The sequence below is a fragment of the Musa acuminata genome, chromosome BXJ2-4 (genome assembly GCF_036884655.1).
Source record: "Musa acuminata AAA Group cultivar baxijiao chromosome BXJ2-4, Cavendish_Baxijiao_AAA, whole genome shotgun sequence".
Lineage (NCBI taxonomy): Eukaryota > Viridiplantae > Streptophyta > Magnoliopsida > Zingiberales > Musaceae > Musa > Musa acuminata.
In genome coordinates, this window is record NC_088341.1 from 1,534,049 (window position 1) to 1,560,577 (window position 26,529).

At 33.5% G+C, this 26,529-nt stretch overlaps 3 protein-coding genes across 3 annotated transcripts; 1 reads left to right on the forward strand and 2 right to left on the reverse strand.

Annotated features, from left to right (window-relative positions):
• Positions 1-2,657: 2,657 nt before the first annotated feature.
• LOC103980522 (UPF0481 protein At3g47200-like) lies at positions 2,658-6,956 on the reverse strand. Its single transcript, XM_065101929.1, has 2 exons — positions 6,898-6,956; positions 2,658-4,631 (listed from the first exon to the last, which is right to left on the reverse strand). The coding sequence occupies exon 2, from the start codon at positions 4,445-4,447 to the stop codon at positions 2,870-2,872; it is 1,578 nt and encodes a 525-aa protein (XP_064958001.1). The 5' UTR covers positions 4,448-4,631; positions 6,898-6,956; the 3' UTR covers positions 2,658-2,869.
• Positions 6,957-12,137: 5,181 nt separating this feature from the next.
• Positions 12,138-13,525, reverse strand: LOC135609302 (UPF0481 protein At3g47200-like). The gene has a single exon (XM_065102409.1). The coding sequence runs from the start codon at positions 13,401-13,403 to the stop codon at positions 12,138-12,140; it is 1,266 nt and encodes a 421-aa protein (XP_064958481.1). The 5' UTR covers positions 13,404-13,525.
• Positions 13,526-24,163: 10,638 nt separating this feature from the next.
• LOC135608882 (UPF0481 protein At3g47200-like) lies at positions 24,164-25,584 on the forward strand. Its single transcript, XM_065101930.1, has one exon. It carries the CDS (start codon positions 24,164-24,166, stop codon positions 25,565-25,567), a length of 1,404 nt encoding a protein of 467 aa, XP_064958002.1. The 3' UTR covers positions 25,568-25,584.
• Positions 25,585-26,529: the final 945 nt, after the last annotated feature.

Here is a 26,529-nt window from a genome sequence, read left to right on the forward strand (position 1 = left end):
ATTAAGCTGCTTCCATCCCACTCAATGGATCGACCAACTTTATCCTGTCCTCGGCCTTAGCATGTCGAATTAATAGGTTGCTTCTACTATGAAAAAGGAAAAGGGAAAAAGAAAAAGAAACGCAACAACTCTCACAAACTTTGGAATGCCGAAGTTATAAGCTAATATATTCCATTTATTTTCCCAGGAATTGTATGCCTTGTGTGGCTCACTTATAATTTAAAGTGCAGATCCACATGACAGTCGGAAGACAATTAAAATGCTACATTGTGTCCTGTTCAATCTCATGCGGCAACATCTCCTCTATGCCACCCGTATCAGTTGGCATGAAATCCCATTTCTTGCTGAAAAAGAATATTGTTATAAAATTGTATGAAAAGATGGGATAATTATTTGTACGATTTTGATGAAGAGAAATTACTATTTGATCTTTTTCCTAATTGTGCTTGTGATAAAAAGATTATGATTAGTTGCTGCTTCCTTTGCCATAATTAAGAAACTAATTTGCGTTTTCGTTCATATGAGCAGCTTGAACACGGTTGGGAATTAGTATGAGATGAGCCCTGCAGAGGATTGTAATGTGTAGATGATTAGGAGACTCATTGAGCGAGATTATTTATACATGGAAGAGAAATAGTGGGCAGGAGTTGTTTTATTGTTATTCTTTTCCTGGTCAAGACTTTCTTTGGATAATGATAAGCTTAAGAAATGAGGTTTGCATAAAATGTGCAATGCCTAAAGAAGAGGCCGTTCTCGTTAATAACCGCACCGCACCGCACCGATGGCTCTGCTAGTTTCTATTTTCTTAATGCAATAAATATATGTTTGGTAATCTTCATTTGTTTGCTTAATGCAATAAATATATGTGTTTGATAACCTCCATTTGTTTCCTTAATGCAATAAATGAAGTTGTCTCGAATGTATGCAAATACTTTTGCTACCTGCAACTATATTATTGCATTTTATTAGGCAATTAAAATTTGTGTAACGTGCAGATCATCATTAATTATTTTTTAAAGAATAAATTCTCTGATACCGTGTTGAAATTGTTTTTGGATAGGTGATCATCATAAGAAAATCATAAATATAGAGGAACTATATCAACGAGAAAAGTATAGACACTTCTAAACTAAAAACTCTTGTTAATCATAAGAACTTATAATCTTTTAAAACCCTAAATTTCTCCATCTTTCCTTACTCTACCACGTCTTTCCATTTTCTTATTGTTTCTAAAGCATTACATTAACTTTTGAAAACATTATATTAGTTCTCCATTTATAGAGGATCAATTTACTACGTTAAACAATGACTCATATTTTATGTAAAACTTTTAAATTAATTTTTTTCTTTAATTATAAAATTTAAGCTATTAATATGCTTTCTTAAAATAAATTTTATAAAAAATTATTATGAAAAGTTTTAAAAAGTATTATGGTGTTATCTGATTTGATTTTTGAGTCATGCAATCCACAATAACATTCGATTTGTATTTGATTTGTTGTAATTACCTTAATCCTAAGAGGGATTTGTCATATCTATCGGTAACTATTATTATATTTTTATTAAATAAAATTAGATAAATTATTAAAAAAATAGATAATTTATATTTTGTCAGGCAAATTATCATATTTTGTAATATTCTCATATGACTCATAGTCAAATAGATCTACATGTCCATCATTTAGTAATTTTTAGATTCTTCCTTAGTGGATGTGACCTAACCTATAATACTATAAGTATATATTATTCTATCTCGTTTTCTCTTGGACACACTTATATTCATAATACGTAGAGCAATGTCGAGCACAAATAAACTATTATATAATGTTTATCCCGTGATGATCTTATCATCCAATATTATTGAATAATCATTATTTTTAAAAACTAATTTATATTCACTAACTATCAAACATGAAATATAAATAATATTTTTAATAATGATAAGAATAAAATAACATGTATTCAATGCAATAGTAGCTTCACCAAGCGATGATCTTGCCAACAGTCACTATAACAATTTTTGCTATATTGTTTATCTTTAGGTTCATCTTGCATCTTGTCAATGTCATATGACTTGTCAAAACTTACCATAAATTATAAATGTGTTAAGCACTATCGATATCTAATATTTATGTGTCATCATAAGAATTTTAATAAATTAAAACTGATCATGAATATACCTAAGACTTCTTTAAGCTTTTGTTTTGCCTTCTCTAGAAGGTACTATTTATAGTTCAACTTCTAATGTATGTTTTTACCGTAGTAGAAATACTTGCCCTCGTCCTTTGTTGTGTCATTTTTAATAATTTTTGCTTCGTTCGGTTTGTCTTTATTGTTGTAATTCTACTATGATTCATTCAAAATTTTAAGTAGGATTTGATAATATGATACTGTATAGAAATATGCGTATATTCTGCAAATATCAACGACTGAATACACACACTATGTTGACGTGTATTTGCAAATGCAGATTCACATGTTTGGTGATATAAATTTCTAAGTATGACCGACGATTGATGCGAGAATCTACAGAAAAGTGAAGAACAATTATGATGAAGTAATCATAGGTGACATCCTGGCATTCATTTTCAATTGCATTTTGTGATCATATAGCCAATTTAATTGTTCTACAAAATACATAACTCAGACGCAGGTAAGCAAAAGGAATGCTTTCGAGCAATCTCATACAAACTACTAAGCAAACAAACCCTTTATTGCTTGCAATAACAAATTACAGTACAGAAACCAGAGAATCGTACAGTATCAGTAAGATTTCAAACACTTCAGGAAGAGGCAGAAGATAATAATAATAATAATAATAATAATAATAATAATAATAATAATAATAATAATAATAATAATACGGAGACTAATTTGGCGGTCGAACATAGCTCAGAGCAGAATAGATGGTCTGCGTTATGGCTAGACCGAAGAGCAAGATAGCTGCAAACACCGAGATGACCGCCCAAGGATTACTGAAGTAATCATGATTAAGCCTCGCTCGCCATTGGTTGTATTTGTTGGTCCAGTGCTTGTTGACATCTTTGTAGATGCCTGAAACATAACTTTTCTCGTAGTCCAACGTCACCTCCTTGCAAAGTTTGTTGAATAGATCAGCGACTTGCTTGCCGTCGCCCAAACAGCTAAGGATGATCCCATGTTGCTGGAGCAACGCGACGTCGGCGGCGGTGTTGATGATGCAATCCATGAGCGTCGCGTAGGCCGGGACATGAAGGCTGACATTTTTGGAGCACTGCTCGAATACTAGGAGGTTCCTGAAGAGGATGTTGGTGCCGTCATCTACCTGAAGCAAGGGGATCTCCATCTCACCATTCTGAAAGGTGATGTCCAAGAAGTTCGTGGCCTCCTTCTTCTTCCTAAAATGTATTCCAGCCTCCATCAGTTGCGTTGCACTTGGAATCCATTTCAGCAGGGGAGTTGGGTGGTTATCTTCTCGAGAGCGACGTAAGTTTTTCCTGTTAGGCTTGTGCCAGAGGGATGAGGAAGGTTTACCTCCATCTCGTGTCTTTGCTGGGTCAATGCAATAGTGCAAAAGATGAAGTATATGGTGAACTTTCACATCGCCGATATTGGGGGAATTCTCAATCTTGCTTTTCACGAGATTGCTGACGAATTTGAATATCCAATTTTCTAGGCGATCAGGTGATTTAGGAAAAGCCGAGTGGAACAGAGTCTCGAGGAGGAAGAAAGGAAGCTGGTTTTCCAGCATCAGCATGTCTCGCACGACCACTGGTAGAGTGTACCGTGTACTTGTAATTGGATTATGCTCAGCTTCCGTTCCTTTCTCATCCGTTCTAAGCTGGTTTCCGAACATCGTCATCGGTCGCTCGAACACGGAAAGCGTCGGTCGCATGGCCACGGAATGCATCAGTGGCCGCGGTTGGGCGGCCACGGAATGTATCGGTCGCGCAGTGCGGAACCATGGCCACGCACATCTAATTTGTTTATCTACTGCTTCTTCTTCTTCTTCTTCTTCCTTTTCTTGTCTTTCCACATACGTTTTCCACAAGTCTATGATCTCGATCACGAAACAGCAGTCAAGCAGCATCATCTGGGCGAACTCATCACTAGTCATGTCCACTTTTTCTGAATAGGCCATACGTGCCTCGTGCTCTCTTTTCTTGATCTGATCGATGTAGTCTTCCAGTGGCTTGCCGGGGTTTCGGCCCAGGAATTCCTTGAGGTAGTGCCATTTCAGATCTTCCATAGCTTTCAGGTGTATGTTGCCATGGTGGTAGGGGCCGAGCGACACCATCTTAGGCTCATATGCCTTCGGATCTGCCTCTTGAAAGATTCTTGGGACTTTGAAGATGGTCGGCCCACTGGTGCGCCCGACCACCCATTTTGTTTTGGCTACCCTCGTCTTCAACGAGCTTAACCATTCGTCATTTGTAATTATCTCGATCTTCTCCTCTGCAATACTCATCTTCAGCTTCTTTTTATTTTTGTTCTTGCTTTCCTTCTCTGGTGTCTCCCCCAACCTTAGCTTACACTAAGGTTCTCGGAAGAAACGAAGCAAGGAATCTGGAGAATTATTGCTCGACGAATGTGAGAACAAAATAGTCGACCTATTTCTCCATAGGAACGCTGGCTTAATTCAAATTCGGTTTCTGTCATGAACAAATTAAAAAAAATAGTATAAACAAATTCACTAGCCCTTGTTCACAATATAAGCATAAAAACTATAATTATAATCTTAATTTCAAAAAATAAAGTTAAATAATAATAGATCATATATACAATGTGTACATTTCAATATTATTCAAAAAAAAATTATCTAATTTGTTGGTGCACCGTCATCGTTAGATTTGAAAGTTGTGACGATGTCAATATGTAAAGGAGAACTAATTTCACTTTCTCATCTTTTTCTATCCTTCGTAGGACAACTATTAATAATTAGTGATGGATTAGAGACTAAGGGAAGATGAATAAAGATTTATAAGTTTTCAATAATAAATCACATCACGTATCGTATCATATCGTGTTGAGTCTTTAGGAGATCCTATCTGTTTAGAAGCGAGAGAAAAAAGTCTAAACTAAATAGTTAGGAGAGTCTCTCTCATTAAATTCATATCGTAAGGAATCTCATCATAGTTAGATTTTCTTTCTATTAATCGATAATCATAATTAAAATCCAATCAGATATATAATATATCTTATCTAATTAGATAGGACTACATAATCTAACACAGATTATAGATATGATGATGTAAATTAGCGAATTTTGTTTGTATAAAGATTTTAAAAATTTTACGACGACTATAACTTCTAATAGTGTCATCCCAAAAGTGTATTTAGATACCATCCTTTGTCTCATGGACAGATGGACGAAAAATAAAAGAGCACTTTTAGTAATCATTCAATCAGAAGATTTAAAATAGAAATCACATAGATTAATAATTAGAAAATATACTTAATAGTCAAAACATAAGATTTATGATATTCGACATTCTCTATCTATAATTACGGAGAAAACTAATTTATTATTGTATTATCGAAGCTGATTTCATAATATGATTTAAGACTACTAATCAAACTTTATGATTGAAATTTTATGTCTGGTATACTCATATTCAATTGTCAAGTCACTAAAGATATTTTTTGACATACTATAATAAATTTTTTCTCTAAAAATAATAAATACTTTAGCAATATTAAGCATATTAGCATAAAATACTTGATAGTTAAAGAAATAGTTTAAAACTAGTGTCAATTGTTTTTTTAAATTTCATTATATTGATTGCTAATATATTTAATAAGATTTTATAGTTTAAGATTAAAGAATATATTCTTAGAATAGGTCTTGTAGGCAATACAAAAAAGATATGATGATGAATTTTAAGCATATATTATTTGTTCTACTATCCTATTTACATTTATGTATATGTATATTATGGTTGAATGTGATAATAAAATTATCTTGACGAGATAAATTATAAAAATCATTATGAATTGTATTAGGAAAGATTAATAATGTTATAGTATAGAAAAAAAGAATATGATATTGATGATATATAGTTACTATGACTCGCATTGACAGTAGAACTTGATATGATATTATTATGTTAATTAGGCATATTAGCATGTTTTATAAAGTACGTGCACTCATTTAAAATCCTTTTTAAAATTTTAGCATCCAATTGGGTAATATTAATTTTAAATAATTTTTAATTTTAATTTTTTTATTTTCTATCTTAACAATTAATGGATCAAATAAAAAAATATTAGATTATATGAGTTTATTTAATTAGTTAATATATATTAAAGTTCTAATTGGATTCTAATCAATGTTATAGACAAGAAATCTATTTATGTTAGGCTTCCTCATGAGATAATATTGATATTGATGAGATAAACTCTCTTAATTATTTAATCTATATTTTTTGTTCTCACTTATATATAGAAACTCCTAAGGATTATATTATACATCATATATCTATCTATTCTCATATCTTTATTAATCCTTACTCCTCCATTAATATTAGGATCATATATCTATTTTATCTTCCTATTAATCCTTATCCTACGGAAGATAAGAAGAAAAGGGAATAAGAATCTAGTTTCCTTCGTATTAGTGCTATTGTTATGTGAATCGAACTATAGTGAGTTGCTAGATCAAATTAAAGTATTCTATCATAACATCGAAAGGTATCTTGGCATTACGTTAGTCCATATAATTATATTTTTTTATGCTTACATGCAATAAAAAAAAAACTAACATGCTGATTAAAACATCATCAAGTAAATGAGAAATGTTTGCACGTAGAGAAAAAGCTAAGATAGAGATGTGACACAAAAAAGAAAGGTGTTAATAGTTAACTTGGAGAAAAGACATGTTTGCATCTAAAACAAGACCTTTTTCTCTGTTTTGCTTACCGTGAATCATACGTGCTAGGGGAGGTGGGGGTGTGTGGTTGGTGTTGGGGGCCCGAATGGTGAAGACATCGACACATTGCCTCCTGAGCTCTGTATTTATATAGTTGACAGCTTTCTTGTGCGGGAGGCTACCCATGGAAACATCCCACATACTAAGCCACACTTTTGTCTATCAAAAGACTCGACTCTTGTACCACTTTATAATAATTTATATATTATAAATAATGTCCAAATTGATATAATTTATAATATATAATATAGTCATATAAATATATCAGTTGCTGCTTTGTGTTACAGACTATATTAGCATATCATTATCATTTGGCATTTAGTCAGGTATTAACTGGAAAAAAACTTTAGAGAATATATGGATTCAATAATGATAATTAAGCTGCTTCCATCCCACTCAATGGATCGACCAACTTTATCCTGTCCTCGGCCTTAGCATGTCGAATTAGTAGGTTGCTTCTACTATGAAAAAGGAAAAGGGAGAAGGAAGGAAAAAAAAATAAAATAAAAAAGAAAAGAAAAGCAACAACTCTCACAAACTTTGTAATGCCAAAGTTATAAGTTAATATATTATTCCATTTATTTTCCCATGTGTAGCTCACTTATAATTGAAAGTGCAGATCCACATGACAATTGGAAGACAATTAAAATGCTACATCGTCTCCTGTTCAATCTCATGCAGCGACATCTCCTCCATGCCACCCGTATCAGTTGGCATGAAATCCCATTTCATGCTGAAAAAGAATATTTTTATAAAATTGTATGAAAAGATTGGATAATTATTTGTACGATTTTGATGAAAAGAAGTAAATATTTGATCTTTTTTCCTAATTGCACTTGTGATAAAAATAAAAAAAAAGTATGATTAGTTGCTGCTTCCTTTGCCTTAATTAAGAAACTAATATGCGTTTTCGTTCATATGAGCAGCTTTAACACGGTTGGGAATTAGTATGAGATGAGCCCTGCAGAGGATTGGAATATGTAGATGATTAGGAGACTCATCGAGCAAGATTATTTATACATGGAAGAGAAATAGAGGGCAGGAGTTGTATTATTGTTATTTAGAAATAGTGGGCAGGAGAAATAGGTGATCAGCATAAGAAAATCATAAATATAGAGGAACTATATCAAGGAGAAAAATATACACACTTCTAAACTGTAATCTCTTGTTAATCATAAGAACTTATAATCTTTTAAAACCCTACTAAATTTATCGATCTTTCCATTTTCTTATTGTTTCTAAAGCATTACATTAACTTTTGAAAATATTATATTAGCTCTCCATTTATAGAGGATCGACTTACTACGTTAACTTTTACCATGACGATGGCTCGTATCTTATGTAAAACTCTTAAATTAATTTTTTATTTAATTATAAAATTTAAGTTATCGATATACTTCCCTAAAATAAATTTTATAAAAAATAATTATGAAACGTTTAAAAAATTATTACGTTGTTATTTTTTATTTGATTTTTGAGTCATGCAATCCATTGTAGCATTCTATTTGTTGCACCTACCTTAATCAATTGTAAGAGGAATTTGTATCTACCAATAACTATCGTTGTATTTTGTGAGGCAAATAAAATTAGATAAATTATCAAAAAGAATTATCAAATAAAATTAGATAATTTATATTTTTTTAGGTAAATTATTGTATTTTGTAATGCTCGCAAGTTACATATGACTCATAGTTGAATAAATCTAGGCATATATTCTTTAGTAATTTTTGGATTCTTCCTTCGTGGATATGACCCAGCCTATAATGATATATGCGTGTACCGCTCACCTCATCTCGTTTCCTCTTGGATACATTTATATTTATGATATATGGGGCAATGTCTAGTACAAATAAATCGTTATGCATTGTTCCTCTAGTGATAATCTTATTATGTAATATTATTGAACAATAATTATTTTTAAAAATTAATTTATATCCATTTACTATCAAATATTAAATAAAAATAATATTTTTGATAATAGAAGAAATAAAATAATATACATCCAATATAGCTCCACTAGGTAAATGTAGGATGACCTCGCCAACAATTATTGTAGCAACCTTTGCAGAAAAAATAAACAATCAAGATATGAACTTCTATCACAATCTACTCTTACTATTTTCTCACAAAGCACACAACTTCCTCCAATATGTGAATCAAAGACCCGCAATGGATTCTTATCCTGTTCGACCTTCGAGCATCATGGTCTTGAGGAACTCGACCAACCATGATCCCAAATAACCATTATAAAAGGAAACACACAAATATGTCTAAGGACATAACATTTTTTTTAGTTTGACTTATCCAACGACATCACTGAATTAAGCATCAGAGAATCATTTATTGGGAACACCTCTTAATGTAGTTTGTTAGGGTTCGAATGTCCAACATAAAAAAGAACCGGGTCGAATCCGATTCAGCTTCCAAGTTGGACAACTAAAATTTGATTCCAACACCTACAAATTTAATTTATAAAATCTTATCAATTACACCGTTTAATATAATTTATTTTGAACTAGTGTAAGTGGTTGAATATGTTCATGGTCATTAACAACCAGAGAGAAGATACAATTTTTAAGGGCAAAAGATAAAAAGTTACTGAAGGGTTTTTTTTTAATCATTTTGAAAATATAGAATTTTCTGTAATAATTTTTTAAAACTAGATATTTTTTTCAAGAATTTATCTAATTTTAATTGCCTAATAAAACACAATGATAGATACCACATATCCCTCTTACAATTGATTAAGATAGTTACAACAAATTAAATGCTATTATGGATTGCATGACTAAAAAATCATATAAAAAATAATAACCACAATAATTTTTAAAACTTTTCATGATAATTTTTTATAAAATATATTTTAGGAAAGTATGTTGATAACTTAAATTTTATGATTAAGTAAAAAAATTAATTTAAGAGTTTTATGTAAGATAAGAGTCATTGTCATAGTTAAAGTTAACGTATTAAGGTGATCCTCTATAAATGGAGGGCTAATAGAATGTTTACAAAAGTTAATGTAATGCTTTAGAAACAATAAGAAAATGAAGAGACTGAGGTCGAGTCACGAAGAAATTTAGGATTTTAAAAGATTATAAGTTCTTATGATGAATATGGTTTTGCAGTTTAGAAATGTCCATATTTTTCTTGTTGATATAATTCCTTCGTATTTATGATTTTTTTAAGCGGATCACCGATCCAATTATTTTTTCAACATGGTATTAGAGAAATTATTTTTAAAAAATAATTAATGATGATATGTACATTACACAAATTTTAATTACCTAATAAAATGCAATAACCTTTGTTGCAGTTAGCACAAGTGTTTACATATATATATATATATATATATATTCGAGCAATGCGAAAACTACCCGACACATCATTTATTGCATTAAGGAAGCAAATGTAGATTATCAAACACATATTTATTGCATCAAACAAAAAATACAGACTAGCAGAGCCATCAGCGCGGTTATTAATGAGACTGCAGACACTGCAGCAACACACCAAGAGAGCACGAGGGAACACGAGAACCCAATGCTACAACAGTACACGGACCAAGAGACTACTACTTACGTGGCCAGAAGTAGCTCACGATCGTAACGAGGGTGAGCACTACGATAACTGAGAACAACGAGATGAACGCCTGACGGGTATTGAAGTGAGTTGCCCGATGTCTGTTGCTGTCGTAGTACTTGGTGACATCGCTGAAGATGCTCGGCGGACGCCAGCTGCCGTCGAAGACCTTATCCATGACAAGATCGTGAATCGAAGACTCCCAACTGATTATTTTCTTACAAAGCACACAGTTCCCTCCAATATGTGAATTGAAGACTCCCAACTGATTCTTATCCTATTCGACCTTCGAGCATCATGATCTCGAGGGACTTGATCAACAATGACCCTAAATAACCATTATAAAAGGGAACGTACAAATATGTCTAAGGACATAATATTTTTTTTCAGTTCGACTTATCCAACGACCACTGACTTAAGCATCATAGAATCATTTATTGGGAACACCCCTCAATGTAGTTTGTTAGGGTTCGAATGTAACATAAAAATGTTTTCACTTGAGAGGGGCGGGAAAGATCTGGGTCGAATACGATTCAGCTTCCAAGTTGGACAACTAAAATTTGATTCCAACACCTACAAATTTAATTTATAAAATCATATCAATTACACCATTTAATATAATTTATTTTGAACTAGTGTAAGTGGTTGATTAAAAACTAGAGAGAAGATACAATTTTTAAGGGCAAAAGATAAAAAGTTACTGAAGGGTTTTTTTAATCATTTTGAAAATATAGAATTCTCTGTAATAATTTTTTAAAACTAGAGATTTTTTTTCAAGAATTTATCTAATTTTAATAGCCTAATAAAACACAATGATCTAGATACCACATATCCCTCTTACAATTGATTAAGATAGTTACAACAAATTAAATGCTATTATGGATTGCATGACTAAAAAATCATATCAAAAATAATAACCACAATAATTTTTAAAAATTTTCATGATAATTTTTTATAAAATATATTTTAGGAAAGTATGTTGATAACTTAAATTTTATGATTAAGTAAAAAAATTAATTTAAGAGTTTTATGTAAGATAAGAGTCATTGTCATGGTTAAAGTTAACGTATTAAGTTGATCCCCTATAAATGTAGGGCTAATATAATGTTTACAAAAGTTAATGTAATGCTTTAGAAACAACAAGAAAATGGAGAGACGAGCGAAAGACCGAGAAATTTAGGATTTTAAAAGATTATAAGTTAAATAAGGTTTTGTAGTTTAGAAGTGTCCATATTTTTCTTGTTGATATAATTCCTTCGTATTTATGATTTTTTTTTTTATGCGGATCACCGATCCATTTTTTTTTTCAACATGGTATCAGAGAAATTATTTTTCAAAAATAATTAATGATGATCTGCACATTACACAAATTTTAATTACCTAACAAAATGCAATAACCTTAGTTGCAGGTAGCACAAGTATTTACATATATTCGAGCAATGCGAAAACTACCCGACACATCATTTATTGCATTAAGGAAGCAAATGTAGTTTATCAAACACATATTTATTGCATCAAACAAAAAAATACAGACTAGCAGAGCCATCAGTGCGGTTATTAATGAGACTGCAGACACTGCAGCAAACACACCAAGAGAGCACGAGGGAACACGAGAACCCAATGCTACAACAGTACACGGGCCAAGAGACTGCTACTTAGGTGGCCAAAAGTAGCTCACGATCGTAACGAGGGTGAGCACTAGGATAACTGAGAACAACGAGAAGAACGCCCGACGAGTATTGAAGTGAGTTGCCCGATGTCTGTTGCTGTCGTAGTACTTGGTGACATCGCTGAAGATGCTCGGCGGACACCAGCTGCCGTCGAAGACCTTATCCATGACAAGATCGTGGAAGAGACTGGCTACTTCTTTGCTATGGTCCCAAGCGCCAATCACGATTTTATCTCGTTTGAGGAGTTGGACGTCGGCAGCGGTATCGATGATGGAGTTCATGAGAAGCACGTAGGCGGTGACAACTGGGTTGGCAAGCTTGTGGCACTGCTCGAATGCTGTGAGGTTCCTGAAGAGTGTATAGGTGTCCCCATCGAATATCAGCTGGGCCATCTCCATCACCCCGTTTTGGAAGGTGACATCCAAGAAGCTCTTAGCCGCCACCCTCATCTTGAACTGGACCCCGACCTCCTTGAGCAGTGTCGCATTCGGCATCCATGGCACCTCGGAAGTCGGTTGTCCAGTCATCACCACCCGATTGCAATGTCGGTCCGTTTCTGGGATGATGCAGGAATGGAGGATATGAAGGAGATGGTGTGAACTGCCGCTGAGAGAAGCAATTTCCATTTTACCGGTCCTTACAAATCTGCCGATGAAATTGAGTACCAGCACGAGGAGGTTGACAGATTGGTTGGGAAAGGCAGCGTCAAATAATGTCTCGAGAAGAAAGAAGGGAAGCTGATTCTCCAGCAACAACATGTCCCGTGCTACCGCTCGTAGAGCCCATGATGTACTTTTGATTGGATTTTGTACAGCTTCAAGTCCTTGCTCAGTCTGTTCCCAGGACGTAATGGTCTCAACCACAAAACAGGCGTCAAGCAGCAGCATTTGCACGAAGTCATTGCTACTCATGTTCGGTTCTTCTGCGTAGGCCATCCGTGCTTGGCTCTCCAGTGCCTTGACCTGCTTGAGGTAATCCACCAAGTTCTTGACGGGGTTTCGGGCCAGGAATTTCTTGAGGTAGTGCCATTTGAGCTTGTTCATGTCTTGCAGGTGAGGCTTGTCACGGTGGTAGGGGCCGAGCGCGAGGATGACCGGTTCGTAGGCTTTGGTATCTATTTCTCGAATGTGGTTTGGGGCTTTGAAGATTGTGGGCAGTTGGCTGCGCCGGTCCTCCCATTTAGTGTCGGCCACCTTCTCTTCCAAGCCTTTCACCCATTCGTCATCTAATGTCACGGTGTCACTCATCTTCTACTTGTTCCCAAACTGGTCCTTGAGCAATTTAAGGGAGAAAAGAAGCATGCAGGGGAATCCACGACACAGTTTAATGCACTTATTTGTCTCGTGGAAGACGTTGACTTGAGCTAAACTTTGTGCTCTGTTAATGACAAGAATAAATACCAAAATAATCATATAAACATATTCACTACCACTTGGAAGGAAAGAATCTATAAACGTTAGATATAAATAAGCAAAATTCGTCTAATCAATCCGCTTAAGACTCTGCTTCACTTTACATATTGACCTCAATATATAAACCGAAGACAGATTATGCTGGAGTGAGAACACACGGAGGTGGATCTATAAAAGTGACCTCAAGCCAAGCTTTAAATGAAGCTTGAAGAAAGTCTATATCTTAAAATAAATTTGAAGCTCCAATATTAAAGTTTCTAAAGGCACTTTAGTTTGAAAATGACTAAAGTCATCTCAAAAGAATTGTTTTCTTTCACTTGCAAAACTTACCTACCTTTGTGCTGCGCCTCTTCTTTCACCGGTAACGATTTGAAGAAATATTAGGACCTTCTTTAAATTATTTTCCATTGTGCTATTTTCTACTATTTTGTATTGCATCTTCTTTTCTACCTTATTGGTGAAGATACACACTTCTCATTAAAAGTAAACGTCCAAACAAAGTAATCACCTTACACCTTCGTGCTACCCTCCACTGCAAGTCTAACTACGATTTTAGATAACTGTAGTTCTTCGTTTCTGAAGTTAAAGATGGAAAAGATAGTGGCCGATATGCTAAAACAATGTCAAGCAAACGAGAACTTATTACATGTAGTTAGTTATAAGGAGGAAGAGAAACAGCTAAATGATGGAAGAGGAGCATAAGCATAAGTGATAAAAGACAGCACGTCTCATTCTTGAAAAGAAGGAATTAACAGCTACGACGGATTCATTAGTTCTACAACAAGACTTCTTTTACTTACCATGAAACCAACAATTTGCCATATGCTGAAGAAGAAGAAGAAGAAGAAGAAGAAGAAGATATATTTCAAATGGACGTGTGTTGAATGGGAGCTCGAGGGTCTATTTATATAGCTAACACCACATAAAAGAAAACTATGAGAAGGAAATCTTTTGGAACATGAAACAGTGTCTTACTTTTTGAGGCGCGAAGCTTTATTTCCTTGTTTCTTTCTTAAAAGTAACTATGGTATGCTCAGACACTCTTCCACTCGCTTTTTTCTCGCTCGTCTCACCCAATTGCTTACTGATTTGAGGTAGAAGGATGTATGCTAATAAAAGCTTGCAATTATAATCTATATTTTGAATTATGACTAAATGCATCCTTCGCATTCAAAAGAAAACAAAATGAAAGCTTGGGTGGAACCTACATTACAATAATCTAGACTAGTTGAAGAAACTTAACAAGAGGCATATTTATCCAAAAGTAAAACAAAAGACAAAAAGAAGAACACTGCTAAAGAATAATTACAACAGAAAGAAGCTATATGTACTAGAGAAGCCTCAAGAACACAAAAGTATAATGACAAATCTGTCAACTTTTGTTAATTGGTCAGGAGACTTTTGTGTTATGAAATCTGATGAAGTATTATTTATGTAATATGGATAAGAAGATGGGGAAAGTAATCATCATGATTTGGCCATTCTCACAAAAGATTAACAAGCTTTAGAAATATTTGGAAGCATTAAGCTGCTTACTGCCACTCAATGGATCAACAAACTTTCTCCTCTTCCTTATCAGACTTCGTTTATAAACCTAAAAAGAAAGAGAAAAATATAAATCCGTACAAACTATGGGATCTATAAGACTTCATTTATTCTCCTGGCTCACTCGTCTTTTAAACACAAATCTACTTGACTATTGGATATATTATGTTCGAAAATATTTATGTGTATGAGGTAAAGAAAAATAGACCAAAAGAATAGTTTTATATCATTAATAATTGAAAAAGTCCGATTACCTATTTTGGATTTGGTTCACAATAAAAAAAAACTTAGAATTTTAATTATTTTGATATTAAATCTGTTATTTGTTAACCCTAATCAATTTGATATATTTTAATCATCTTATTTTTCTGACTTTGTCTTGCCAGAGGAAGTAATACAAGTGACTACTGCGTTGAAGAAAAGAAAAATAAGAAACGGAGTCACAGAAAAGATTATTAAGAAAAGGTGGGCGAATGATGGAAGATAACCATTAAAATATTATATTTCTCTCCATACAATTATATGATGAGAATAATTCTTGAACAAAAAATTTTGTGTCATACACAATTATTTAAGGATAGCTCTTTTATCAAGGCGTCCCATTCATATTTTATTTTCTTTCATATATATATATATATATATATATATATATATATATCAATGAACATAATTAATTAAATTTGTTTTCCAGCGACCTCTTCTTAAGGCATTGCACATTTTACGTCGGCAATTTCGTATTGACAAATCTCATTTCTTAAGCTTATCATTACCCAAAGAAAGTCTTGACCAGGAAAAAATAACAATAATACAAATCCTGCCCACTATTTCTGTTCCATGTATAAATAATCTCGCTCAAGGAGTTCATTCGTGACTCCTAATCATCGACACATTACAATCCTCTGCAGGGCTCATCTCATACTAATTCCCAACCGTGTTCAAGCTGCTCATATGAACGAAAACGCAAATTAGTTTCTTAATTAAGGCAAAGGAAGCAGCAACTAATCATACTTTTTTTTATCACAAGCGCAATTAGGAAAAAGATCAAATAGTAACTTCTTTTCATCAAAATCGTACAAATAATTATCCCATCTTTTTATACAATTTTATAACAATATTCGTTTTCAGCAAGAAATGGGATTTCATGCCAACTGATACGGGTGGCATAGAGGAGATGTTGCCGCATGAGATTGAACAGGACACAATGTAGCATTTTAATTGTCTTCCAACTGTCATGTGGATCTGCAACTTAAATTATAAGTGAGCCACACAAGGCATACAATTCCTGGGAAAATAAATGGAATATATTAGCTTATAACTTCGGCATTCCAAAGTTTGTGAGAGTTGTTGCTTTTCTTTTCTTTTTCCCTTTTAACTTTTTCATAGTAGAAGCAACCTATTAATTCGACATGCTAAGGCCGAGGAGAGGATAAAGTTGGTCGATCCATTGAGTGGGATGGAAGCAGCATATATTCTCTAAAGTTTGTTTCTAGTTAATACCTGACTAAATGCCAATTGATAATGATATGGTAATCTAGTCTATAACACAAAGCAGCAACTAATATATTTATGTGACTATATTATATATCATGAATTATGTGAATTTGGACTTCCCTAGCTAGCTAGTGCACCTAACTTCTTTGTAATCTACCATTATAAATACGTACATAACAAAAATTTAAGATATGAATTGTCTATTATTAGCAGGTGTCCTTACCGTCTTCCCCTTGTGCTTCGTCAATCATTTCTTGAACTCCCTTTCCCGCACACTGATAATTTACCCTTTGGGATCCACCTGCGCGGTCTTTTGGTAGACAAAAGTGTGGCTTAGTATGTTGGAAGTTTCCTTGGGTGGCCCCTCGCACAAGAAAGCTATCAACTGTATAAATAAAGAGCTCAGGAGGCAATGTATCGATGCCTTCACCATCCCCGGAGACCGCAGCCCACCCCCCCCCCCCCCCACTCATATGCAAACCAGAGAAAAAGGTCTTAGCTTTTAGAACCTATCTCTTTTGTATCACATCTCTATCTTAGCTTTTTCTCTATATGCAAACATTTTTCATTTGCTTAATGTTGTTTTAATCAGCATTTTAGTGTACTTTTCTATTGTAAGCATAAAAAAAAACTATTATGTGGAATAATGTCATATCAAAATCGAAATCAAATAAACCAAATATTAGATTTATGTATCTTTCGATGTGACGATAGAATACCTTAGTCTGACCTAATAATTGACCATAGTTCGATTCATAAGAAACAATAATAGCATTGATCTATAACAAGGAAACTAGATTCTCATTTTCTTCTCTTCCTATTTATTGTTAATCAATGAGTAGAGATTAATAAGAAGACGAGAATAGATCTATGATTATAATTTAATCACTATGAGATCACATATAGATCACATATATATAGAAAGGTAATTAGGAGAGTTCTTCCTATTAACATCATCTCCTAAAAAATCATAACTTAAGTGAACTTCTCTTTGTCCAATTAACTAGTAAGATATAAAATAATAGGGTCCAAAATTAAAATAAATAAACTAAAATTTATTTAAGATAATTTTACCTAATTTGATTTTGAAATTTTGAAAGGCACCTTATACTTACACATAAACTTTATATAAAATAGACTAATAAATCTAATAAATATAATAATACTATATTAAGTCCAACTACCAATGTGAATCATATAGAACAATAGAAACAAATAATTTTAAGTAAGTAAAAAAAAAAATCAATAATAATATCCATTGAAACATGTATCATCGTATCTTTTATATGTTGCTCAACTGATTTATTTGATCAATTATGCTTCAATATTTTTTATTATTACCTACTCCTTAAGTAGTATCCAAAATATTATAAGACCTTTCTTGTTTTAATCTAGTTCTTTAAATACATATATTAGTAAGCTTATTTATGTTTTATTAATTTTTAATTTTATTATAGTAAATTTTAAATAAACTAAGCAAAGAAGAAATAGAATTAAGCATAAATTATATAAGAAATGACAACTACATTTATGCCTAATATTCTTGAGCTTTGTAGTTTTATCAGTCATAACGAAGATATAATCTTGAATTTCTTAAATATTATCATATAGAGCTATAGTCAGTCCTTTCATTAAAATATTAACTAATAATTTATAAATAAATTTAAAATTAATCTTTAAATATTTCAATATGCTAATTGTAGATGATAATAAAGTCTAAATATTATTAGTAGTTGTCATAAAATTGAGCCTATTAGACCATATCCAATTATCTATTTTAATTATTTAGTCTATAAAACTTTTAGTAGTTAAGTTTGTAATCCTTTTAATAAGTTTGATCAAAATATATAACACCTAATGTAAATTACATATGCTCAAGTCATTTAAAATAATTTGATCTAGAGATTATAGGGACATCAAATGCATGAGAATGCAAAAAGGGAAGTACCATGGTAACAAATGAAAAAATAATTTAATATTTTAAATTTTCAAAAACATGATGAATTATTAATATAATCTCAAATTCACTTTTGGGTGAAATATTAACATATGTAATGTTCACTTAAATTTTATAATGATGAAGGACTAATATTATTTTTGTGAAACAATATTATTATCTTTGGGTATACAACTTTAAACTACAAAGATATCTAAAATAATATTATCCTACCTATCACATAATTATTTAAAATAAATTCATCTTTAATTTTATATAAATCTCTTGATTATGTATTATTATAAATAATATTATTTTTAATACCATATAAGACTAATTATTTGATGTAATTTTTATTAATCTGGGCCACTTTAATGATGGTAAGACTAATACATAAATATAAATTATATTTTAAATATCCTGTAAATAATAAAATATTTATTATAATTTATACGCCATAAATCTATCATCGTTACTTTGGTAGTTATAAGTCAATAAAACTCAAGAATATAAGTTACAAATAATATTATCTTCTTTAACTAAATTATGTATAAACTATTCAATAAAAAATAATTATAATAAGTTTTGAATATAAACTTTAATCAGCATAATAAAACAAAAACTCAATAAAATAAAATTCATGTATTCATGTGAAAATAACATTATTTCAAAACAACAAATGCTTGTAAATTACCACATGAATATCAAAAAGAAAAAATTTAAGTACCATAAGCAACAAAAATTTTACTAATATGTCATATGAGAAAACTATAAAAAAAATCTAAAATTTATATTTTTTAAATTATATATATAACCTTACACTAGGCCAATAAACACTATTTAATTGGGTAACATAGGTTGACCCACAACTAATTGGGTAGTTTAAAATTGGACCACCCAAATTAGACTCAATAACTACTCCAATCAATCACAATAATTAAAATTGTGCATGGCTAGTCCAAATAGGGTTCAGTCAAAATTAGGGTTGATCACGATCAAAATTTAGATTCGATCAAAATTAGAGCTTCAAATCATAAGTAAAATCTATATTTGACTAGGTCAATATAAAGCATTGATCAAGATAAAAATTGGATCAAAAATAGATTTTGACTTAGGTCAAAATTAAAGTCAGGTCAAAATCATATTTGGGGCAAGATTTTCTTAAGCTTGAGTTTGACCAAAATCCTCTAACCTACAACCTTGACTACCCAGTGCTACCTCCACTCAGCACACTTGCACTCACGTCCATCGCTAGGACACTAGGTGGCGCAACTTGACCAGCCCACCCCCCCCCCCATGATCAACTCCACCATTGCCTATACCCAGGTGACCGTTGTGGTGTTGCATTGCGATGGTCTATGGTCTATGGTGTTGCATTGCGATGTTCGATGTCGCCTGTGGTGTTGCATTGCGATGTTCGATGTCGCATTGTCACTTGTAGCCCATAGGCCTCATCATCGAACTAACAGTCTTATGGTTGCCAACAGCACCAATGTTTGTCGCTGACACTACTATTAATGTGGTGCTTATCGACGCCAAGTCGCAATCGTGATTCCGAATTACGGTTGGCAACCCCTGCGTGCGAGATGCTTCATTATGACTTCCTTGTTGTGGCACTTTTGCTACGTGGACACTAGTTGCAACCCGCGACCAATATGACCACTTATTAGCGGTCACCTACTTACCGCAGAACCCTTAACATCGCAGTGCTCCTATGCCATCACACATAGCAACGTCGCATGGTATTGTTTGTCGCCAAAAGCTCCTAACATTCATGGATACTTTCTCTAGGTACAATCAGACTAAAATGACACAAGACAAAAAATATATTACCTTCATTATTGACAAAGGCCTATGCTATTATAAAATCATATCATTTGGACTCGAGAATATTGAGAAAATATACCAAAGAATGGATGATTAATAAGATATTCCAGCACCAAATTGGATAAACTATAGAGGTCTACACGAAATATTAGTAAAGAGTCACATCACAAATACTCGCCTATCCAACCTAAGAGAAATATTTATCATCATTAAGAAATTCTAGATATGATGAAATCTGGCTAAGTGCATATTTATTATAAGTTTAAGAAAATTCATGGGTTTCATGATCTATTAACGAGGAATAGACACAAACCCGAAGAAAGTCCAGCCATTATCAATATAAGGTCTTTGGATTTAATAAAAAAGGTTCAATAGCTGATAAATTGAATTATTGTGCTTAGTCAGTTCTTGTCCTGAACCGGTGATCAATATTTACCATTCTTTAAAATTCTAAATGATTTTCGATAGACTGAGCAGTGTCATGGCATTTGATCGGCTCAAGACCTAGCTGGCAGCTCTACCTCAACTTTTCAGTCCCCACCTAGGAGAAGACCTATACCTTTATCTATTTGTAATGCTAGTAGCCATAAGTTAGTGTTGATTCGAGAGGAAGACCTATATATTGCACCAATCATGTACTTCAAGATGCTAAAACCTGATATCTCAAATTTGAAAAACTACCCTATAGGCTTATTTTAGTAACCAAGAAGCTCTGCCACTACTAAACTCATCATATTATTATCATGATATTCCAACCGATGCTCCAAATCTTTTTCAAACCTAATATTATTAAGAGGCTTCTTAAATGGGTAGTAAAGCTTAGCAAGTTTAAGCTTTGGATCTGGTTTGTGATTCTACCAGTTAAGAATCATTATTAAGGCTTAAGCCCTTATTAATTAGATCAACAATATATATGAGGCCTGTGATTCGACCATGGTTCTATATCTTACAGAACTAAAACAGGTGATAGTTGACATCCCGATGTTTAGCATCAGGTAAATCCCAAAAGGGACAACATAGCAATTGATGCACTCTCCTGACCACCCACTAAGGATTGCTTTGAAGCAACAAAAGGGATCATCACAAAAATTTTAACTCAAATAAGTGTTTACAAGGGTCAAGTAACAATCACATATGTAGAAATAACTTAGATGGGGAACATTATGAAATATCTTAAAACTAGAGTTCTCACCGATGAATCGATCGAAGCAAAAAGGGTGCATAGACAATAAGCATGGTATTGTATTTTTGATGTTGTTCTCTTCATACGATCCTTGTAATATCCCCTCCTATATTGTCTCTATCTTACTAAAGCATCTTGTTTATTATCTTAGGTCCATTACGGTGTATGCAGAGAATACATTGGTGCAAGGACTCTAGCATTCAAGGTTTTATGACCGGGTATTATTGATTGACCCTTAGGAAAGATGTCGATGAGTACATTTGATGTTATGATAAATATTAATGCAATGCTTGAGTCCAAAGATTACCTGTGGTAGAACTAACCACGATTGATGCAGCTTAGCTTTTTGTATAGTGGGGGTTGGATATTTTTGAGCTTTTTCCACCTATCATAGGCCAAAGAAAATATCTGGTAGTTAGGGTATATTACTTCACTAAAAATGAGTAGAGGACAAGCCTTTGGCATCGATTTCAGAAGGGTAGGTTGAGTTGTTCATCCGAAGGAACATCATTTCTCAGTTTAGAGTTACGTGGACATAAATAACTAATGATGGAACACAATTCAATAATTCTAAGTTCAAAAAAATTTTATGACTACTTCAGAATTCATTTAAGATTTAACTTGGTGGCTCACCCATGCGCCAATAGCTAGGCTGAGGTCACCAATCTAACTATACTTAGAGCTTAAAGAAAAGACTCTCTAAAACCAAACAAATATGGATGGATAAACTTTTGAGTATTTTATAGAGCTACCAAACTCTAACCGGAGTTTATACTAAAGAATCACCTTTCTACTTAGCCTGTGGGACTGATGATATGCTTCCGACTGAACTAATTTTGCCAACCACTCATACCCAACATTTTTCTCAAGAAGAGTTAGAGGTTGGGATCAGAGTGAATATGAACCTAATTGATGAAGTTAGGATTTGATCATACCTCAAAATCTTAGCTTATAAGAGGATGGTTGCTAAGACCTTTAATGCTAAAGTTCGCCCTTATTGACTAAAAAATGAAGACTTAGTTTTGAGGAAAGTTGAAGTTAGCAACCAAACTCATACAAAGAGTAGGTTGGCATCAACATGGAAAGTACTATATTGAATTATGAAAAAAGTTCAACTTAGAACTTACTGACTCTAGACTCTCAGTGGGTCGAACCTTCCAAGAACTTGACATCATCTTCGGGAGTCCTTATATTTCAAAATGGATTTCCTGACTAAAAAATAAAAGATAAAAATGAAAGACAAAATAAAAAGAAGATAGGCCAACCTGATCACCCTTCTAAAATTTTAACAACTTCATCCTCGGGGATTAGGTCAGGAGCTGGTGTGTCGATCGACTATATGTGTTCCTCAATAGTTGTATCTAGGGTCGACCTCTTGACTTTAATCGGAGCCCCCTTCGAGGATTTTTTTTACTATTAGCATCCTCTCAACTTTGTTACTAGCCTTAGCCTCTCCTTCTTTAGCATATGCTATTATCTCACTTCAATTATTGATATCATCTGATCCAACCATGATAACTTTATTGTTGATGGGACGATCGATAGTAAAATCATTTGAAAGGACAAGCACGAGTGGCTCATAATTCAAAGATTCCAAAAAAAATACTATAAACAAAAATAACATGTAAGAAGATTAAATCAAGCTTCTTCAAGGCTTTCTATAATATTTTCTACGAAGTTTAATTTGGGGGAATATGTTGGAATATTAAATTAAACTTTGTGACTAGATATGATTTTGGTTTAGGAGTCTTAGTCAAAATAAGAATTATTACCAAAATCAAAGTTTTGAGTTTATCTTTAAATAAAGGACTTGTGTAGTAGTACTTTAGGAGTACAATTGGGAGAAGAGACGAAGAGGGGTTTGTGAGATTATAAGTTACTCTGTTTAATGTGAGTTTCTAATTGGCATATCTTCTTAATTCACCTGTATCGTCTCTCAATTATGAATTCTTGATTTCGATCACCTTTTTTGAGTCTTTCAACATGGTATCAGAACTTTTTGGTTTCTAACAGATCAGAGTTGGGAAACCATAGCATCACTTCAAAAAAATTATAGAGCCCACGTGATCGTGAGATTATATGTATGACTTCACATCCAACAATTCCATCTGAAGTCCATTGCAGATTCTAGGTTCCACGGGTACGTATTGCCAGTGGAAGCTATTTCTAAGTATCTCTCTCTTTCTCCTTTTGTAATGAGTTTTAATAACAACAAATCTCAGAAGCTTTTCTTAGTTCTCCTTTACTAGGTTGGCTTATCGACTTCAGATCGATAGCTAATCAATTCTTATTTGGTTGGTTCCTTAGTGGGTTTTTTTTTGTCTTTAACTTCAAAAGGTTAGAACTCAATGCATCGAATGTTGTTCTTAGACTTGCGAACTACACTAAAATATGTTCCTTCAGTTCCATCTTTTTATCTTTTTGTGAGGCCACAGGACATTGAATATGTAAGTGGCTTATATATCCAAGTTACGTTTAGCAATATGAATCACTTTGTCTCTATTCTTTTCGAAGAGTAAGAGTTGAAAACGAGATTCCATAATCTTACTTTCAAATCTTCAGTCAACTCACTTCACACTTCGGCGCAAAAACACAGTCATGTGTGACGCAGGGATGAAAGTTGAGATAGATGTGGATAAGGCATGGATGGACACCTTGAGGAGGAAGGTGGAAGAGGCAAATTGGGACCAGTGGCGCACCGAACAGGCAAGAATCTTTAAAGTCCCAGGAGTCTTGCAGGAGGCCGAACCCAGGGCCTACAAGCCAAGAATCGTCTCCCTCGGCCCATACCACCATGGCAAATCTGAACTGCAACCCATGGAGGAGTTAAAATGGAACTACCTCAGGAGATTCGTTCGCCGACAACCCCAGAAGAAACTGGAGGATTACATCAAGAAGACTCAAGATTTGGAAATCCGATCACGTCGTTTCTACTTTGGCGACAAAGTGAACCCGAATGAAAGCTCCATGATAATGAGTGGCAATAAATTCGTAGAAATGATGCTGCTCGACGGCTGTTTTGCGATTGAGATCATGATATCCTGGGTAAAGGGTGTGAGTGAACGCAAAGTCGGACAGAATGCGATCAAGAATACAATATGGTCGCCGTTAGCAGTAGCGCAAGACATGTTGCTGCTGGAAAACCAGCTCCCTTTCTTTCTCCTCGATTGTTTACATAACACTGCTTTTCCTGAAGATGCTGGCGGCCTAACAGAGCTGACACAAGAATTTCTACGCATGTTCATCATGTTCATGAACGACAACGAGAGAGTCCCCCGCCATGGTTTCCATCATATTCTTCATCTATGTCATTTTTGCATTGTCGCAGCAAAGAAGCCATATAACAGCAAAACCCAGCCATCATGGAGCCTCATGTTTGAAGGAATGCAGAAGGAGCGGATGAACATGTTAAGCTTTTTTCGTGACAACCCGGTTCCGGTCGAACAACCAGCTTCCATGATACCATGGATTCCAAGCGCGACACAGCTCAAGGTGGCGGGAATCCAGTTCAAGATGAAGACACGGGCCAAGAGCTTCCTGGACATCACATTCCAGAATGGAAAGCTGGAGATCCCTCAGCTTGTGGTCGATGACCAAACCAACGTGCTGTTCAAGAACCTCATAGCCTTCGAGCAGTGCTCCCAGGACGCTGGAACGCATCTTGCGGCCTACGCGTCACTCATGGATTCAATCATCAATACTGCTGCCGACGTCGAATTGCTCCAGAAAGATCAAATCATCATCAACACATCGGGCGACAACACCGAAGTCGCCAATTTCTTCAACAAGCTTTGCAAAGATGTGCTGATCAAAGACGAGGACTATCTTACAAGCATCTACAGAGATGTCAATAAGCACCGCGGCATCAAATATCACATATGGTGGCGAACTCTACATCGTGATTACTTCAAGAACCCGTGGACGATCATCTGGTTGTGTGCAGCCATTTTCGCCTTCATTCTCACCATTACGCAGACCGTCTATACGGTCCTGAGCTATATTCGACCACCTAAATAATCTCCTCGCCTACTTGGTACCATCATATGTTTCTTCTCGTCGTCACTCTTCCATGATCTCATCTCTTCAAACTATTATCAATTGTTGGAATTAAACTAATCAATTTTTCCAAAGCATCATGATGTTTATTGTATCGAGAGATAACACATTAAAGATCCTATTATAAAAGAATGAACCAAATTGATTATTGATTCTTAAAACAAGAAAAGAGCCTTAGAAAAAAAAAGATCCAAATTAAATATAATAAATATAATGTATTCAAAGGGACTAAATAAACTCAATGTGTTAGGTCATAAAAGATAGAGTTTTGAAGTTGTAGTGAGTTTCCTTTGAGTGAAACAAACAAAGAATCCTTTGAGTGATAATTCTATCTCTTCTTTTTATCTATTTCAATATCAATAACCACATAATAGATTCTCATCATGGAATCATTGTTGTTTTTGTTTCCTCAATGAAAGGTAGGGCTTGTTTTTATTGCATTTGATAGTCATATATTGCCTAAACAATCTCATTTAAAGATTAATAATGAAAAATTAATGTACGGCTTGTTTTTTTGGGGTTGTATATTGTCATTTGTCTTATGATCCTGTTGAAAAATGTTCATGTAGCATTGATAGGAATGAGATAAAGATTAATAATCTGGATAGATTATAAGCAGGTTAAACAAATATTTATGTTAAAAATTGATTCATAGATTGTAATACCCTAAAGGTTTTTCTTGTAAGAATACAAGACCATAACCAGAATAAATAACTTCAACAGAATAATTATTATATAATTCAATCCAAAATTCAAACCACCCACAGGGCATTTCACTAAATTCAACAACTCTTTTATAATTCATAATATATACATATATATACATATACATATATATGTATATACATATATATATATACATATATATATATATATATATACATATATATATACATATATACATATATATATATACATATATA